At 34.2% G+C, this 20,211-nt stretch overlaps 1 protein-coding gene across 2 annotated transcripts in view; it reads right to left on the reverse strand.

Annotated features, from left to right (window-relative positions):
• LRP12 (LDL receptor related protein 12) overlaps positions 1–20,211 on the reverse strand; it is a 93,422-nt gene that overhangs the window by 21,320 nt on the left and 51,891 nt on the right. Inside the window, exon 2 of one of the 2 annotated variants that reach the window (XM_025395198.1) lies at positions 19,937–19,993. The exons of the other annotated variant lie outside the window; for it this stretch is intronic. Within the exon in view, the coding sequence (XP_025250983.1) occupies positions 19,937–19,993 (57 nt within the window). The remainder of the gene's footprint in view (positions 1–19,936; positions 19,994–20,211) is intronic. 2 annotated transcript variants of the gene reach the window in all.

A 20,211-nucleotide genomic window follows, 5' to 3' on the forward strand; every position in this document is an offset into this window, starting at 1 on the left:
AGCTATTTATTACAGTGTTATTAATGATTCCTACATTATTTAAAAGTAAAATCTTGAAATAGTGCTTAAAATATCATCATGTGATTAGATATCTGCATATCACAGAGGAAAATCTTCATGCATATAGAATAAATTAAAACTAATACCAATACTTTCCTGGATTATTCTTGCATTATCTGGAACTCTCGTTGTAAATAGTTAGCATTGTCCAGAATTCAGTTGATAATGTGACAGTTTATTCTCTCTCAATTAAATACGTGATGTTTAAGCCTTTAGTAGAATTTAAAATCCTAGAACCTCTTATTTAATACAACTTCAACAAATTAGATTACTTGATTTTAAAGTAACAGCAGATTAGAAGCAGAAAATTAGAAGTGGGGAGAGTAGCTGCCAGGGATACATAAACAGTTATCAGAAGTGATGAGTAAGTTTTCAGAAACACAATGAACAGTACATACTAAACTCAAAAACCATGAGCTCATAATTTACACATTATTGCCTGTCTCTCAAAAGGTAAGACTGTTGTATATTGTCATAATAAATTAATATTCATACTGATCTAAGAGTTGTTAAGTGAATAATGAATCGGTATAGGCAAAATGACTGGTATAATACACGGCCTGCACTCCAGTGCTTTTTAAGTTCAGCTGTAGTTTAAAAATCAGGTAACCCAAGAGATGGCCAAATATCACTATTACAATTGTAACTTGGAAAAATAACTTTTTTTTTTTTTTTTTTGAGATGGAGTCTTGCTCTGTCTCCAGGCTGGATGGGGTACAGTGGTGCAAACTCGGCTCACTACAACCTCCGCTTCCCGGGTTCAAACAATTCTCCTGCCTCAGCCTCCCGAGTAGCTGGGACTACAGGCGCGAGCCACTACACCCAGCTAATTTTTGTATTTTCAGTAGAGAAGAGGTTTCACCAGGTTGGCCAGGATGGTCTTGATCTCTTGAGCTCATGATCTGCCTGCCTCGGCTTCCCAAAGTGCTGGGATTACAGGCGTGAGCCACCATGCCCAGCATTTTTTTTTTTTTTTAAAGAGATGAGATCTCACTATGTTGCCCAGGCTGGAGTGCAGTAGCTATTCACAGGCATTAGCACAGAACACTACAGCCTTGAATTCTTGGGCTCAGGTGATCCTCTCGCCTTAGCTTCCTGAGTAGCTGGGACAACAAAGAGCATGTCACCATGCACGGCAATTTTTTTTTTTTTTCCCGTAACAAAGCTTATACTCTGTTCAATTTAGATTAAGAATGCTAGGAAGTATACTATGTAATTTAAAGAATTTTATCCATAATGATCAAAATGAAACAAGCTATGTTACTTAAAAGTCAATCCTTATTTCTATAGAATAACCTATTCCCTGAAGAAAACATGCCATCAGAGCCTTAAAAGTATATTCTACTGCAGAAAAAAAGTTCATATCTAAAAATGGATCTGCCCTGGAATCAGGGTCCACTGCCAAAGGGAATCTGTTTTGAATCGCTTTCAGAACAGATTGATAGCATACAGCACACAGACACATCAAGGGTTTAGCATTCATTTCATTGCCAAGGCATAGTCAAAGCTTCCCTTTTTTTTTTTTTGCTGCTGTTTCATTAGTAAATCTCCCTGACAAAAAATTTCTAATTTTAATAAAAGATGTTTTAGAAAAAGACTAAATGTATTCAAATGTAATTCTTTTTAAAGAGTTTATTAATAATAAACTGCCAGTTTGCTTCCACTGCCAGTTTGCTCTGAGTTGTTATTACAATAATTTAATAAAAGGATAGCTAAGTTATTTATAACACCTTCTTTTCTCCCGGACACGGTGAAACCCTGTCTCCACTAAAAATACAAAAATTAGCTGGGTGTGGTGGTGCGCCTGTAGTCCCAGCTACTCAGGAGGCTGAGGAAGGAGAATCGCTTGAACCTGAGTGATATTTTTTTAGATGGAGTCTCGCTCTGTCTCCAGACTGGATGGAGTACAGTCTGGAGTACTGAGGGGCGGAGGCTGCGGTAAGCTGAGATAGCGCCACTGCACTCCAGCCTGGTGACAGAGCGAGACTTTTCATTATCTCCTACCATAGCATTCTGGAGTCGTAGTAAGCTAAAGGAAATCTCAAGTTCATGAAAATATAAACAAACATATAAATAAACAGCCAAAAACAATCATTACCCTTTCCCCAGAATATGGAAAATTGTTCATTTGTATTAATTCATTGAATTAATGTAAGATTCACTTACATTAAAGAGAATACAATTTTGAGTTAAATTACATTCAACTCAGAATTATAATGCTGTACTAGCATATTAAGTACTCAACTATTTATTAAATGATTCACCTACATTAAAGAGAATACAATTTTGAGTTAAATTACATTCAACTCAGAATTATAACGCTGTACTAGCATATTAAGTACTCAACTATTTATTAAATGGTTTAACAGCAGTGACATACAGCCAAAAACAAGGTGGGAATAATCTATGACAAAGAACATTCCTAACCTTTGACTAAATCGATATTCTAATTATAGGGAAAAACTAGAAAGAATTTTATTAGGTTTTGTTTTAGGAAAAAAATTTCAAGTACATGAGAAACCCATAGGTGGTGCTCTTATACCAAAAACCGAAGATTCTAGTATGGTACTCAAAAATACATTTTGTGAATATTTTATTTTCATACAACTGCCCAAGGATAAGACATACCACCCCTAAATAACATTGGTTATTATACGATTCAATATTTATATTTCTAATTCAATATGTACTTTTATAACATTATTTTAAAATATTAATGATTCTTCCTAATCAAAAACAAAACCATAGTATCCTAAAGTTTCTTACTGAATTAATTATAAATATATATATTGATTTAGTTATGCATATTTCCAACATGACTGAATTTGGAATTTGGTTCCAGATCTAGCCAGTGGCTTTTTATCAACCTATTTTCGCATGTACAATACACTGAGTATGTAGACAAATATGCTGTAGCACAGCCATAATGTATTCCTTTCTATACCTAATAAAGAACACATTTCAAAAGTCAAAGGAAACTATTAAAGCAATTTTTAACTCCTTTTTGGGTTAAGAGTTTGCCTTTGTATACTGGCAGATTTGGAATGAGAAGACCTAGACGCTGTCTGTCTATCTGCCAATGTCTGTTCTATCACAATGTAAACTACTAAATTTTGGGGGGTGCTATTAATAATTTCCTCAGATGTTGAAATAAGGAGTTGCTATTTGAATACCTCTAAGGTCTATTTCAGCCCTCAATCATGCATCTCTTCCCACTATATTTCTGATAGCTCACTGGGATACAATGATAAATTTTTCATTTTCTTCCTTTGCATTTTCTCTCTGACCCACTGAAATAGACTTTCAATTCTGACCTTATCTCCACAGAAACCACGCTAGCAGGCAAAGGTCATCAGTGACCTCACTGCTAAATGCAATGGATACTCATTCCCAAGGTACTTGATCTTTCTGGAGCACTTGACACTGACTACCCAGACTTGGAACTGTACTACCCAGACTTTGTGGATATCACCTCCTCTGATTCTCCTTCTAACTCTATTCTGTGTTAATTTTCTAGCACTAGATCCTCTGTCCTTGGCCAGTCAGCCAGCCAGCCCCTGATACTGGTTTCATGGTTAATTTCAAAGCCCTCTGCTCTTCTCACTCTCAATAGAAGATTTCATTCGCTTTTACAATTTCAACTATGGTCAAGAGTTTAAAATTTTTAACCCAGAGGCTTTGAACAGTCAAATGCCCACTGGACATTCTAACCTCAAATTCAACATGATCAGACCTGTGTGTTTCCCAAATTCGTCTTCAGAATATCCTATATTCTGAATCTATGTCGTCTTATGCAGCATTTGATTGACGGAATAGGTACTTAAGGAAAAAGAAACTGAAGAATACCACAGGCGTTTTCAAGAATTTTTAAGGACAGGAAATAAGTTAGGCCTCACAGAGATTAAAACTGGAAATTTCAGTCAGAAATTGAGCCTGCCTTCTCCACGTCTTAGGGAACCAAGTCCTGTTTTATCTCTTACAAATCTGTCCCAATCTTCCAAAGGATCTCCTCTGGGTCTTCCATTTTTTCATTATTTCATTATTTTTCATTATTTATAAGCTTTATAAATGGTTTCCCAGTCCCAACTTATCATTAATACTTCAGCTCCAGTACCTACTATCATCTGTAATTTCCTTTTTCCTAGTTTATTATATTTATACTACTGTTACTCATTTTACATTATAGATTTGAGGTGGCTTATTATTATAATATTGATAAAATAGATAAAACTTAAGTCTCGGGCCAGGTGTGGTGGTTCATGCATGTAATCACAGCACTTCGGGAGGCCAAGCCGGGCGGATCATGAGATCAGGAGTTCAAGACCAGCCCGGCCAATATGTTGAAACCCCGTCTCTACTTTAAAAAAAAAAAAAAAAAAATTAGCCAGGTGTGGTGGTGCACGCCTGTAGTCCCAGCTACTCAGGAGGCTGAGGCAGGAGAATTGCTTGAACCTGGGAGGCGGAGGTTGCGGTGAGCTGAGATCGTGCCACTGACTCCAGCGTAGGCAACAGAGCGAGACTTTGTCTCAAAAAAACAGACACACACAAAAAAAACAAACTTCAGTCTCCATTTCCTCACTTGTAAATGGGGATTAAAATACTAGTACACAGGGTGTTCCAAGGATTATATACAATTATTTTGGTAACAGACATAGCACACTGCTTGCATTACAGTAAACTGTCAGTAAACAATATTACATGATATGCCAAATCAGATGGGTTGGTAGTAATGCCTGGAATGCTGTATTGAGATGGCTACTAAGGCTGTTTTCAGGCTAAGAAAGAGGACAGTGACTGAAAGAGGACGTGGGATTGTTTACTGAGTAAGTGCTAGGCACCGTTATGCACTGCAAAGAATGAGAAAATATGTCATGATTAACTTGACACAGATAAAAGCCATGGGAAGGATAAGGTTGAGACACATACTCACAAAACTTTACTTTAGGAAATAAATCTCTTTTTGTTTGAAATCAAAATTTACATGGCTTGAACTTCATCTTTCTACATTTTGACTATCCTCCCAGTTTAAAATACATCAAACTTGACTTTCTTTTGCTTACATTCATTCTATTCATACCTTTTCTATTGCTTAAACATAGTTATTTCAGCTATGATCTGGCTAATTCTTCCTTAAGAATTAGTTTATATGTAATTGGCAAATAAATAAATCTTGTCAGTACTATGCAGAATTGTGTAAGATCTTATTCCCAGCATGCTAATGATTTGAAATAACCAGAAGTAGAAGTTTTCAGAGTTTAAGAAAAAATATGAAAACCCTATAGAAACTGCCTTTCTTTATTGCAAAATGTGGTTACTTTTTTTGGCTAAAATAACTCCTTGGTTTTTGTCTATATTAAGCTATCTTGGGAAGTTGCAAAATGCAGATGGAAATGTGAAGACATCACACCACTATGAAAACAAAACAATTGATGAGGGATATGCCTGACGTGTATTTTTAATTTTGATTAAATTAGTCTCCATTAGAAGCAAATACCTTTAAGTAGGGGAGCATGAACCTATGCATATATGGCTGCAGAATATAGACTGATTCTAATTGTAAATGTCTACAGGTATTTGACTGTGCTAGTAGTATCTGGATTGATATTTTATTTGCTAGGGTTATACTTAAAAGGTATGTAGTCGTAAGTGATCTATGCCAACATTATTTTCTCAGAAGCCTTGTTAGTCTTTGTTCATTTTGCTTCCTTAATACATCTCTTAATTACTTGTATCAACTTTTTAAATTTACTATTTTTTTTTATAGAGATGGGGTCTCCCTATGTTGCCCAGGCTGGTCTTGAACTCCTGAACTCAAATAATCCACTCTCCTTGGCCTCCCAAAGTACTGGGATTACAGGTGTGTGCCACCACACCCAGCCAGTATCAACTAAATCATCTATCTAATTTACTTTCGTCAGTTATCTTTTGATATAAACAAATATTCAAGTACTTTGAATAATGACGATCTACATTCTCTACTTTTTATAAATTTCCTATAACCCCAGAAATAGAAATCCCCAAATTAAAGAGGTTCTAAATATTTATTCAAAAGATAGCAACTTTCAAACGTGGATAGCATCTTTTCAGTAGGAACACACAGGCTATGTGACTAGCCCCCACAAAAGCCTATTTAATTTATAGTTGATCTAGTGTATAGGAAAAAGACAATGACATTATTATAATGCTAATAATGGTTAAGCTATATGAAAGATTAACTGAATACATGTTTTTAAAATTTATCATGTATGCTGTCAATTGAGAAAGGGAGAATTAACTGAAGAATGAATAGGTAGAGATTCTCTGACGGAGTTCTTAAGATTTTGGTTTTAGTTTTCTCGTTTAAAATACAAAGATCTCATTGTATAGTTTAGAAAACAGGGCAAGATCAACTGATGAAGAAACAATGAAGACTCTTCATGTTTATACTATTTTAATAATCCTACAGAAAGCATAGGACTATTGTTTTAAAACTAGATTAATGCATCATACTTATTATCTTTAAATCAATTATTTAAAAAATTGGAAGTGCTCAAACAACCTCTATTAAGAGGACACATGAAAGAGGGAGGATCACTTCAAAATAATTTCAAGCTGTCTTGCAATCTGAGATTTCATAGTTTCAAAACACCTAAAAAATCACAGAAAAAAACATTAAGTAAAGATATTTATAATTAGAGCTGAACTACTGTCAAAGAAAAAGTACAATTTCCTGTTCCACAGATGAAGAACTGGGTTTTTTTAAACTGACAAGAATTGATACTTTATGACAAAAAGTAGTTGAGACTAAGTTATGTGAAATCTTTGTGATTTTGATTTTAATAAATCACAAAACTGAAATGCAAGTAAGTGTCTGTTTATGTTTACTGACCACCTAACTTCCTAAGACACATATGAAGGGCACAAAAGAAATAGAGAACTCGTGCTCTCATGGAAATTATAGTTTTATAACAATGACATGTACTTCTTAACTGAATTCAAGAAGCATTTAATAGTTAATATGACATCATACCAGATAATACAGTACTACATGATATAATGCATAACAAGTAATTTTAGGCAAAGTGCCACATGTTCAGTTAAACACATGGTGTTATTAAACAGAAACAAAGGCTGACCAAAAACCTGCATTATGCCAAGTATAGAACAGGGAAGGTTCTGCTTGACTACGCACAAACGATTTCTTTCATAGAAGAGAAGGTGGTAGAGCTACAGAAAAGCATACTCTAAACTAGTTAAAAGAATTTAATGACCCAATTCTATAGACAGTAGTCAAGCCAAGATAGACCTACTACAAAAGGAAGTTATGTGATCCAAGTATTTTGTAAAGGTTATTGAGGGAAGAGAAACCAGTGAGGCAAAGAGATCACCTAAAACGCAATTATAAAAACTCATCTTTTTGTACAATTTTACTTTATGAAAGTTTCACAACAGAGTAAAATCATGCTCACTCTGTTCATAAGCAAAGGATAATAGCATATATAGGTAACAGTGGTTACTGTCATTTGGCCATCTCATTTTTCAGAGTACTGTATAGAGTGTATTATAAAGAATATTAATTCCATTATGGCTGATGAGTACAAAAGCAATTCCAAGTGTTGACAACTAGTAAGAAGGATTTGATTCCAATGGAAATAAATGTACTAAAAAACCCCACCATCTCCAAAATAAAAATTTGGTAAGCAAATGGTGTCTGTTGAATGGCCATATGGGATTAGAGTAAAAATTATTCTGAAAGTTAACAAGGGAATCATCCAATACATTGAAAATACTATGCTTATGCAAACAACTAGAGGCACCCAAACATGGAAAAACCAGAGTTTGTAGTTAGATGACTAGCATCAGATATCAGATACCTCCTGGACTATTGTTAATTTAGGAAATAGCAGTTTGAAAACTTAGAGACTAAGTATGACACACAGTGCTGAGGATGAGATTTCTGCTTCAAGTCAGAAATGTATGGTTTCTAAGTCCAAGGACTGTAAGTATCATTAAAGTGAAGCACGTATGCAGGCCCTGGATCCACAACTGATGATAATGTTATAAAATTACCTAATACTTAATGAACTTACTACCTGTCAGGTACTTTAATGCTTATTATTATTATCCCTACTTAACAGATAAGAAAAAAATGGAGGCATAGAGAAATTTGGTAATTTTCCTAAGGTCACAAAAAAGCTGTAAGTGTCAGAGCTGGGATGGAACTCAGGCAAGAGACTTCATACAAGCTGTATTCTTAACCACTAAGGCAAACTGCTGCCCACTAAAGAACTCCCTATGACATCTGGAAAAATTACCAGGGAGGTGGAAGGGAGCCGCTTCAATAGCATTTAAATGACAAAAGTGGTCTATTCTAGAAAAACGAACTATTGGTCCTACATTAACATGGATTAAAAGGGTAGATAATCTATAATAACACAGAGAACGTAAGTACAGTTAGTAGTTTTGAAATTTCTAAAGATTGATTCCATTATCTAAGAACTATAGGCAGGACTGACCAGCTTCTTAGTATCTTTGGAATTAAAAATGTTATAAACAGCATTCTAGAACCTACTTTTAATAAGAGAACATATATATATATAGTTAATTATGGGTAAGATGCTTAGGGCAAGGAGTAGAATAGAAGCAATAAGGGCATGAAGTGGAGGCTGAGGGAGACATTTCAAAGGAAGAGCAACGGACAGACACTTAAAAATGGACAGTTTGGAAAGCAGGCATATTCAGCATAGAGTCTATGGGCCACTGAGAATACATGGCAAGTGACCAACTGTTGGAATATGCAAGAAAAATAAGTTAGAGTACTATAGTTGCCCTCATTGAAATGTCATGTATAACATAACTAGGCCCTGTAACCTGAACCGGAAACATATGCCCACAGCTAGGCAGAAATGACTTGATTCAAAAGTCCTCTTCCTGTATCTTGACTGCGCTTGTTGCCTAAATAGTGTCTTGATTTCTCTGACCCTCCAGACTCTTTAAATGGGGTTTTCTGACTCCCTGGCACCTGAGCCAAGCTGCGTCATAATGTGAAATGTCACAACAGTCAACATTTTGAGGATGGACAGAGTTGGAAGGGGACAGAGATTGAACATGAGTAAGATTTCCTTAGAATTACTCCAAACTTCATTCTTTTTAAAAAAGAAGTTAGAAAACTGAACTTCTCCCTGTATGGGAATAATTAACTAGCACTTGAACATAGGTTGAGTACCCCTAATCCAAAATGCTTGGGACCAGAAGTGTTTTGGATTTCAAAATTTGGAATATTTGTGCATATATACTGGTTGAACATCCCTAATCCAAAATCTGAAATACTTCAATGAGTATTTCCTGTGAGTATCATGTCAGTGCTCTAAAAGATTCCGGAGCATTTCAAATTTCAGATTTTTAGATTCGGGATGCTCAACTTGTAGCAATATTTACTAGCCTAAGATGGGAAAGGTTTTAATTATGACTTGAAAGTCAAGAATCAGGCAAGCAGAAAAAAATGATATTAATCCATCACTCTCACTTAGGACTCTCATTACTCTCAGACTTATTATTAGAAACTACAAGTGCCATGGCAAGTAGGAAATCTTATATCCAGCTGTTTATAATTTAAATGAATATTCTTCCGCATTAGTACTGACATTTAAGACTGAATACAGCCATATATTTATTCTTATTATTCTAAGTGACATTTTTTAAGGACCAAAATATTTTACTTGGCTATCGGCTGTAATCAAGGCAGGTAATTTCTTGGTATCTTGAAAGTCACTAATGTTCAGAACAAACAAACTATAATCAAGGGTTATATGGCAATAAAACAAAACATAAAGTCAGAAGAGACAAAAATATAGATAGAGAAGGAGAAAAAACAAAAAAGAACAACAAAAAAAAAAACACAGGGTCATAGCACAGTATGAATGAAGATGAGAAGAGCAAAGACACTGAATATACCCACCTAAAATGGAACTAACTAGCCAGCTTCACCCTGAAACTTCTTAGTAAGAATAATTTAGGATTTTGCTAACAATGCATAACATCAGATGAATAGAGAAGATGCATACTTTTATGCCATTTTTAAAGGGCTTATGAGGGCAATTTTTTTTCCTGCAAGCGTATAAAAATTACTGACATGGTACCTACATTTTCCGATTTTAAGCACTACAGAAGACTAAAAGGCTAAAGCAAACTACTACTATTTCCAGAAGGGGAAAAATTACTAATTTTTGAAGGTTACTGTGACTCTGGCTGGAAGCATAAAAAGGTAAGGCAGAAATCATCACTTAAGCTAACAAACTGGCCTTGGAGCTCATGGTTTTGTAACCCATCTCTATCAGCTTTGACACAGTTTTTAGTAGTGTTCCAGTTACTGTGTCCTTTGTCAAGGGTGGTACCCAGAAATAAACAATACCAGAGTATGTTTGCATGAATACTAAAGAAGAACTATCATCTGCTTGGTTCTGGATACTGTATTTCCATTACTGCAGTTTAATATCAAATCACCCCCTTACTTATAACAGGCTATTAGTCAACTGATACCCAAGTACAGTTTGCTTATTGACCAAGTGACTGGCTTTTGCACAACAGTTTCATAGTACATTCAATTCAAATTCATGCCTTGGCAAAAATTACTGATAACCAACATGTTATCACACTTTGAAGAGTCATTCCCAGAGTTACAGATTGGAAAAGAAAATGTCAAATGCTTGAACAGAACTTGCCTTTTTACCTTCACTAGGTTTGGCTCACTCAATGAAATGGATCTATCCATCCAGATGAACTTCACTTCTACCATCTAAGCACTGCATACTCTGTCACAATACAAACTGTTCTGTCTATAGTTCTGGTACTCACATGTGCTGCTCTAACGCTGGGGTTATTGTTTATTACAACATACAATGAATATTCCTTATCCAAATTCCTTGGGACCAGAAGTATTTTGATTTTTTTTCAAATTATGGAATATGTGCAGATATATCCTTACTAGCTGAGCATCCCAAAACCAAAAACCTGAAGTGTGAAATGCTCCAATGGGCATTTCCTTTGAGTGTTATGTCGTTGCTCAAAATGTTTTGGATTTTGGAGCATTTTGATTTTTGGATTTTCAGATTTGGGATAGTCAACCTGTAATGTAACATAAAAATATAACATAATTATTTTGTTATAAATACATAATTATTCAATAAATACTTGATATATAATATAAAATAGGTTACAATTATATAACATAAAGATGTTTCATATAAGACATTGGCCATAAGATTAGAGAGTACATAATATAGAAATAATAGCACCATTAGTTTCCTTTCCAAAACTTAAAGGGAGTTCACTACTTTAAAACTTTAAGTGTCTCAGAAGTAAACTCTGAAGGTAGACAATGACTTTAAAAATTATTAGCATCCTATAGTAATTTTTTTTATATAAAGAATGTACTGTCTCATATTCCCTACTCATTTTCTTTATACAAAGGATAGCTTCTTGGGTTCACACTACGTTCTATTTCTATATTCTGAAATCCTAAAAACCCTAATGTATTAATAATCAACTAAAATGTAATAAGCCTTCTTTCTTTTCTTCATTTCAAACATGGATGAAAGACATTTTTATAACGCTGGTCAAAAGAACTAGTGAAATTCTTCTTAGTAAATTTAGCAAGAGGTCCAGGTACTTAATTGAATAACTGTAAAATAATATTAAAATTACATAGGAAAGGTGCAAAGGACCACTTGACCTGCTACTTATTCATGTAACTTTTCTATATTTAAAAAATAATTGTAAACTTCTATCAGAGATAATTACAATTTAACCTTTATTTCCTTTCAAATTCTTTATTTGGAAGATCTTAAACATTCTAGGATAATAAAAGCTTTATCAAACTAGATGTTCTTCCAGGAAAATTTCAAAATACCATGTTAAAATATTTAAGCCCAAAGCTGTGGTTAAAAACAAAAGCTATTTTAATTTAGTACTCGCCATTATTACAAAATGTTGTTAACTAATCTGAAAGCAAAGTTACTGCAATTTAGAAAATATGTCCCTATTTTAAAGGCCACAACCAAATTAACAGTTGTAAAAGGCATACAGGATTAGCAATGTGCTAGGCCTTCGAATATTAGAATAGAAACTATAAAACGCAAATACGTAAAAGCAAGAAAGGCTGATGACTTTGATAGAATAAAATTCTGACAGCCTAAACAATACTTAAAAACTATCTGAAGTCTATTTTATATACTCTGCTAATTTAGTTAATATGAATAAGGATTAAGAAAGGAAATTCCTAAGTAAATATTCTCTCTCTCAGCTCATAGAAATGTCAGCTTTGCCTGACAAAAGATTTCAAGTGAAATGCAGAGTAGACTCAAAATCAAGGTAATCTCAGAATTCAGTTATCATTAAAAAGTAGGAATATTTGGAAGTTGTATCATTGGTAATTGGAAATACCATGTTAATCTTCCTATGTTAGAAAAAGCTTTTGCCTGAGAAAGCAGCAAGCCTTAACATCTGTTCCTATTAGCAAACAGAAAATATTTTATAAACTTCAGGCTAGTTTTTGCCTAACTATAAAGGAAAGCAAATCTCATTCTCTTATTCTTTGAAATGTCACAACTCCAGGCCATGAATCAAAAAGAAAAGAAAATGTTCCTTTTTTATTTTTAACAGTTTGACAGAAAATAAAAGGTTGAGACTTTAACGGAAACATAATAAGAAAAAAAGTTAAGCAAGAAAAACATGATTATACTGAAAGTAAATGCAGACAACTGTGTAAATTACTACATCTTTTTTGGAAGGCAATCTGTCAGAAAGTTTCTAGTCATTAAATTATTTATGACCTGTGATACACTAATTTCACTTTCAGAAATATATGCTAAGGAAATATTCTTAGAAATAAAAAAGGCTAGATATACAGTTGACCCTTGAACAACATGGGTTTGAATTGTGTGAGTTCACTTACACATGGATTGTTTTCAATAAATACACTGGAAAATTTTTTGGAGATTCGTGACAATTTGAAAAACCTTGCAGACAAATCACAGACTGGAAATTTTGAAAAAACATTAGGTATATCATGAATACATATGTATGTAAAATACTATTTTATCATTTACTACCATAAAAAATACACTAACCTATTACAAAGAGTTAGAATTTATCAAAACTTACACGGACACTTGCAGGCCACACACAGCACCATTTACATTCAAGAGAAGTATAAAGATGAATACTAAATCATAACTGAATAAAATTAATTATAGGACATACTATACAACTAATAATTCTGTAGCCACCTCCCATTGCTATTTTGGTGAGCTCAATTTGCAAGTATCTGCTTAAATTGCTGTGTGATGCTGATCACCTTCATGTGAGCAGTTGGTATCTCCAGTAAATTGTGTGTCACAGTATAATGTGATCTCTGGTGGTTCTCACGTATTTTTCATTTGTTTAGTGCAATACCATAAACCCCAAATAACACCATGGGATCCATACAAAGTGCCACTAGTAATGTTGCAAGTGCTCCCAAGAAGCAAAGAAAAGTCACAACATCACAAGAAAAAGCTGAATTGCTTGATATGTACTGTAGACTGAGGTCTGCAATTGCAGCTGCCCACCTTATCAGACAGATGACTCATCTGTAAATAGATAATATAAACTTACAGTATCAATAAATACAGTAGCATACTGTAAATGGATGTTCTCTTATGATTTTCTTAATAACATTTTCTTTTCTCTAGCTTACTTTAAGAATACAGCATTTAAGGCTGGGCACGGTGGCTCACACCTGTAATACCAGCATTTTGGGAGGCCGAGGTGGGGAGATCACTTGTACTCACAAGTTCAAGACCAGCCTGGGCAACATGGCAAAACCCCATCTCTACAAAAACAAAAACTGGCTGGGCATGGTGGTGAGCACCTGTAGTCCCAGCTACTCAGGAGGCTGAGGTGGAAGGATGGCTTGAGCCCAGGAGGTGGAGGTTGCAGTGGGCTGAGATCATGCCGCTGCACTCCAGCCTGGGTGAAAAAGCCAAATCCTGTAAAAAAAAAAAAAAAAAAAAAAAAGAATACAGCATTTAATACATATAACGTACATAAATTTAATTGAATGTTTATGTTGTTGTTAAGATTTCCAATCAACAGCATGCTAGTGAGTACTTAAACTTTTGGAGAATCAACAATTATACATGGTTTTTCGACTATGCAGGGTGCCCCAACTGCCATCTTGTACAAGAGTCAACTGTATATGAATATATCTCTTGAGCAAGATCCAAATTAGGCAAAATCCACTGGAAACAACCCATTGTAATGAAGTCACGTGATGGAAATTTTATGCAGGTATTACAATAATGGATATGAAGACTAAGGGAAAAAATGTACATAGTGTTAAATAGAGCAGGAGATAAAATTAGGGATAATTCAAATGCATATAGAATTATTTTTAAGGTATGTACACAAAAGGACAAATAAAAAATTTAATATACTATTATTAATTATTCTAGGAAGGTAGGGTTAATGGGCGATTTTCTAATGCTTTTTTCTAAATGTTTAATGAAACTTGTATAATAAATAGAATTTGTGAAAACAAAAAACTTGATTTAGAAGTAATCAAGAATAAGGAGAACATAAATTATTTCTAGAATATCCTGATTAAAGTCAATATCATAGATTACAGAGTAATTCAGGTTAAAGCAGATATATTTTAAAAAATCAAATACATGTGTTTAATGTGTACAAGGGCTTTGTGGCAAATCAACTTGACCTAAGATATATTTCATTCTATGTAGCAGATAAGCAGTAATTTGGTAATTTTAAACATTTCAAAAAGAAACATATAATTTAGACATTTTTTAAAAAAGTGATTAAAATAGCCTTCCTACTCTCTCGTGTATGCAGTTAAATTACTTGGCAGTTTCTGTGGTACAATTCATACTGATTTTCATATATTATTAAATTTATAAAAATACCATTTGTCTTTTCTCCTTTCTCTAATATATGAAGGGAGATTTAAAATTCTGGACCAAGAAAAGTACTAAATTTTTTAAAAAGTACAAAAATTAGATTTTATCCAATATTCTTTCCCATTATATAACAACTAGATACACACTTTTTGATAATTTAACTACAATTTCTTATGCCAACCCTGTAGCATAAGAACAAGCAAAAAGGCAAAGACTTATCTTTCCTGGCAAGGATTTGAGGAGGAAGAAGATGGAAATAAACAGAATATTAAAAACAGAACAAATTATTCCAAGCACAAGAACCAAAACTATATTATTAATTAGAAATTAGTAATTCCCCAAAAAATTCATGAGTAAACAAAATGAAGCACTTAATTAATACTATGCCTAATTAATAAAATAAGAAAAGTTAATATTAAGTCATTTACTACTTACCAGATATTATAACTAGGCTTTTTACAAATTCATATTCTAACTTAATGTGTTCATTATTTGCCATAATGTGCCTTAGTACATTAAGATCACATTATAGGTACGGTTTGCACATTTACTTCTGCTATTAAGTGATAAGTTCCTTGAGACAGAATATTTTACTCACCACTTACTTCCACCCTCCTTGGCACAAGGTCCTATCAGGTGCTTGATACATGTTAAATGAATTGAATTCATTGCCAACAGGGTGACTATACAGCCTGATTTGTCCAGAACAGTTCTTGTTCTGTCACTGGTGCAGCATAATTAAAAATAATGTATTATTTCGCTTTCAAAGTGTCCTGATTTGGAAAACAAATTACCTGATAACACTAGGTGTAGACAATTAAAATTCTTTCTAAAATCATCAATATACTTTCCAAAGTGCAAACGACAATCGAGCAGGGCACTGAGCACTGGCAAATGGAGTTGCAGAGGTGAAAAGAGCAGGGGAGAGCAGAAATAGATGGTAGCATAGAATACTGAAGCATCTCACCATTTCTGTTGCTTGCTGATCTCAATAGAAAGCAAGTCCTGCATTTTGAGATTCTTCCAAAGGCTAGCTCTCCATTTAGACCAGCACTGAAGGGGCCCTAGTTTCTACTGGGGATGCAAGGATTTCAGAAAACTTATACTCCATTAAACATCACATCTATAGCTCCATACTGGCCTCAGAAAAAAATGCAATGAGGCCAGGCACGGTGGCTCATGCCTGTAATGCCAGCACTTTGGGAGGCCAAGGTGGGCGGATCACTTGAAGTCAGGAGTCTCAGACCAGCCTGGCCAATGTGGTGAAACCATGTCTCTCTTAAAAATACAAAAATTAGTTGGGCATGGTGGTGCATGCCTCCAGTCCCAGCTACTTGGGAGACTGGGGCAGGAGAATTGCTTCAACCCGGGAGGCAGAGGTTGTAGTGAACTGAGACTGTACTCCAGCCTGGGCAACAGATTGAGTGAGACTCCATTTCAAAAAAAACAAAAAAGGCAAAAAAAAAAAAACAAAACAAACAAAAAAAAAAGCAATGACTCTGTGTACCCAGACATACCTTTGGAGACAGCATCCACTTATTTTTAATAATATAATTCCATTTATTTTTAATAATATAATTAGAACAGATTTCATGTATTATTCTTCCCATTCTATGTTAGAAAGATTTTGTAAGATGAGACTTAGAAAAAATAAGCCATGAATAAGGTTTTACTCACTTCTGAAATGGAGTATTTTATTGACATATAAATATATTTAATTAAAACACACATTTTGTTATGGCCTGAATTGTGTTGCCTCAAAAACTCATATTTTAAAGTCTAACCCTAGTACATCAGAACGTAACTGGATTTGGAGAGACAGTCTTTACAGAGTTAAAGAGTTAAAGTTAAAATGAGGTCATATGTGTGGCCCTAATCCAATATGACTGGTGTCCTTGTAAGAGGAGGAGATCAGGACAACACACACAGAGGGGAGACTATGTGAAGAAAGTAAGACACCATTTATAAGCCAAAGAGAAAGAACTCAGAAGAAACCAACCCTGCTGACACCTGGATCTCAGAATTCTAGCCTGCAAAACAGTGAGAAAATAAATTCATGTTGTTTAAGTTACCCAGTCTGGGACATTTTGTTATGGTAGCCCTAGCAAGCTAATACGTATTTCTAAATATGCATCTGAAATTCAGAAGAAAAAAATATTAAAAAATGTAAAATATCTTTACTTCTGATTTCTTTCTTCAAACAGAAATTTATTGAAGGGTATTATCAATGCTCAACAAGAGCCTAGTGGTCTAATCACAAGCAAACAGCTAAAAATAAGTATAATGTAACTCTTGATTAGTTGACACAAAATTCAGAACATAGTACTGTATCTGTCCAAATTTCCAAGTTTTCATAACTTCTTATACTCTGTATTAATCTGCATAACTCAGCAAATCTGCATTTGCAAGTGATCAAAGAACATTATAAAATCATACATGGTAAGAAAATTGATTCAAAGGGTAAGAAAGACCCAATTAGATTTTAATGTAACAGAGCACAAAATGCTCAATGATATGGTGTTAGACTCCACATTGCAACTAACCTTAAAGAAACTACCTCTTTTTGAGTTTTGGTCTAGTATCACAGAATATTTACGATTATCTGGAAAAGGCTATTAAAATATTACTCTCTTTTCCAATTACATATCACTGTGAGACTGGTCTGTCTCCTAGTACGTCAAACAAAGCATGATGTTGCAAAAGACTGAGTGCAGAAACAGATATGAGAATCTAGCTATCTTCTTTTTTTTTTTTTGAGACGGAGTCTTGCTCTGTCGCCCAGGCTGGAGTGCAGTGGCCGGATCTCAGCTCACTGCAAGCTCCGCCTCCCAGGTTCACGCCATTCTCCGGCCTCAGCCTCCCGAGTAGCTGGGACTACAGGCGCCCGCCACTTCGCCCGGCTAGGTTTTTGTATTTTTTAGTGGAGACGGGGTTTCACCGTGTTAGCCAGGATGGTCTCGATCTCCTGACCTCGTGATCCACCCGTCTCGGCCTCCCAAAGAGCTGGGATTACAGGCTTGAGCCACCGCGCCCGGTCGAATCTAGCTATCTTCTTTTAAGCCAATCATTACTTTACAAAATTATAAAACAAAGTTGTTCTTATTGATGTTTTTTGTTTTGAAAAATATATTTTTCATAAAACTATAGTACATATTGATGTAAACATGCAATAGGTTACTGTTATTTTTAATTGAACTAATGAGTTTTAAAACAAATTCTCAGTTTTAATTTCTAACATAGTAAATATTGGTAGCTGTAGCTCACATAAACAAAAACTCTTTTAAGTCCTTGTTATAGACTGAATTGTGTCCCACCTCAAGCCCATATGTGGAAGCCCTAACTACCAATGTGACTGTATTTGGAGATACAGCCATTAAGGAGGTAACTGGGGTTAAATGAGGTCATAAGGATGGGGCCCTAATACCATAGGACTGATGTTCTTGTTAGAAGAAGATGCACAAGAGACCTCTTGCTTTCTCTGAACATTCATAGAAAAGGGGCCATGTGAAGACACAATGAGAAGGTGGCCATCTACAGGCCAGGAAAAGAGGTCTCACCAGGGACCAATCCTGCCAGTACTTTGATCTTGGACTTCCAGAACTGTGAGAAAAATTGATGTCTGTTATTCAAGCTATTCACAGTAGTATTTTGTTGTAGCAGCACACGTAGACTAAAACAGGCCTCAGTAGTTTTTAAAAGTTTATAATGGGTCTTGAGACCAAAATTTTTGAAAACTACTGAATTAAATAGTAACCATTTGGTTGTATAAATTAAAATGTTTGTAAACAAGCATACTTTATAGCTACAACTTGGAGAAGTAGTTATAATTCTCATTATTCAAAATGCAAAGAAAAAGAGAGAAGGCCATCTTTAAAATAACCTTATTGTTATTTGGTATATACAATTATGTATCATTTGAGAACATATTTTTTAAAAAGTGAAACAAACTATGAAAAAAAATTAATGCAGGCACTGAAGCACTTGCTTTGTATTTTCAGGAAACTAGGCTTGTTGATGTGTTTGACCAGAGCATACTAATCCTTAGAGTATTTCTTAAGTCTATAAACTTTCTAAATACAAAGTCAGACATAAAACAAAAGAACAAGATTTGCTTCATGTGAGGAAAAAAGAACCAAATAAATTACAAGATGACACAAAGAAGTTAATCAATGGATTGATAAATACACTAAGTGCAGTTTTAACCACACAAAACTTATCAATATAGGGAAATAATAAATGAATAGTAAGAAAACCTATTTCAATATATGCAAAAATAAATATTTTAGTTCTCCTAGTAACTGTGGTTGATATAGCAAAAATGGTAACAGAGTTGTGGAAGTGACCTATGAATAAAAATTTTAGTAGTTATAAGTCTTTAAGTAATTATAAAGTTATAAAGTAATTATAAGTTATAAAAGCCTAGATGAGTACAAAAAATACATTTACCTCAATGATGAATTTCTGAATTTCATGGACACAAGCATATTGGGTTGCTTTTAATAGCAAATAAACTGCGTGCTCAAATACAATAGTTTTATGTAGAGTAGTACTATAATCTAAAAATCAAGCAAAAAGCTTAATTTCTAAGGCTCTAATCCTAGGGATAGCATTCAAAACCACATTTCAGTAAATTTCATTTCACATACCTTTATATGGAAAGAAAATACTAATTCAACTTGAGCTAACTTTTCCCTAGGTTCAATGTTTGTATGAAAAAATAATTATGCAGTCCATTTGGAAAAGTATAATCAATCCATGGGCATGCAAGTATCAGTTTTATCTTATGAGAATTTCTCCATGTTCCAGTTACTTCATTCCTTATTACATGCTGCAAAAAGCAGTAATAATTTTTATAGCCAAATATCACTTCGTAAGATACCAGGTGGCTCTCAATATTTACCATATAAGTCATGCATGAAATTTAAACATTACAAAAAATGACTTACCAGTTGATACTCCTGAAATATGCACATTTTCAGAATGTTCTGCAAGAGCACCATTTCCTAAAATTAAACATAATGAATAAACTAATATCCAAGATAAAATTTATAAAATTTTTCAGATCCTCCCTTTAAAAGAGAAACAATTACATAGTGCTCCTTTTAATATTGAGAAGCTAAAGTTTCTTATAATAATCTTCAAAACAATCCTAGGAAGCTCAAAATCATAAGAGTAATGGGGAAAACAAACATTTTGGAAATCTCAACAATGTAGTGTTATA

Source organism: Theropithecus gelada, chromosome 8 (genome assembly GCF_003255815.1).
Source record: "Theropithecus gelada isolate Dixy chromosome 8, Tgel_1.0, whole genome shotgun sequence".
In the NCBI taxonomy this organism is placed as follows: domain Eukaryota; kingdom Metazoa; phylum Chordata; class Mammalia; order Primates; family Cercopithecidae; genus Theropithecus; species Theropithecus gelada.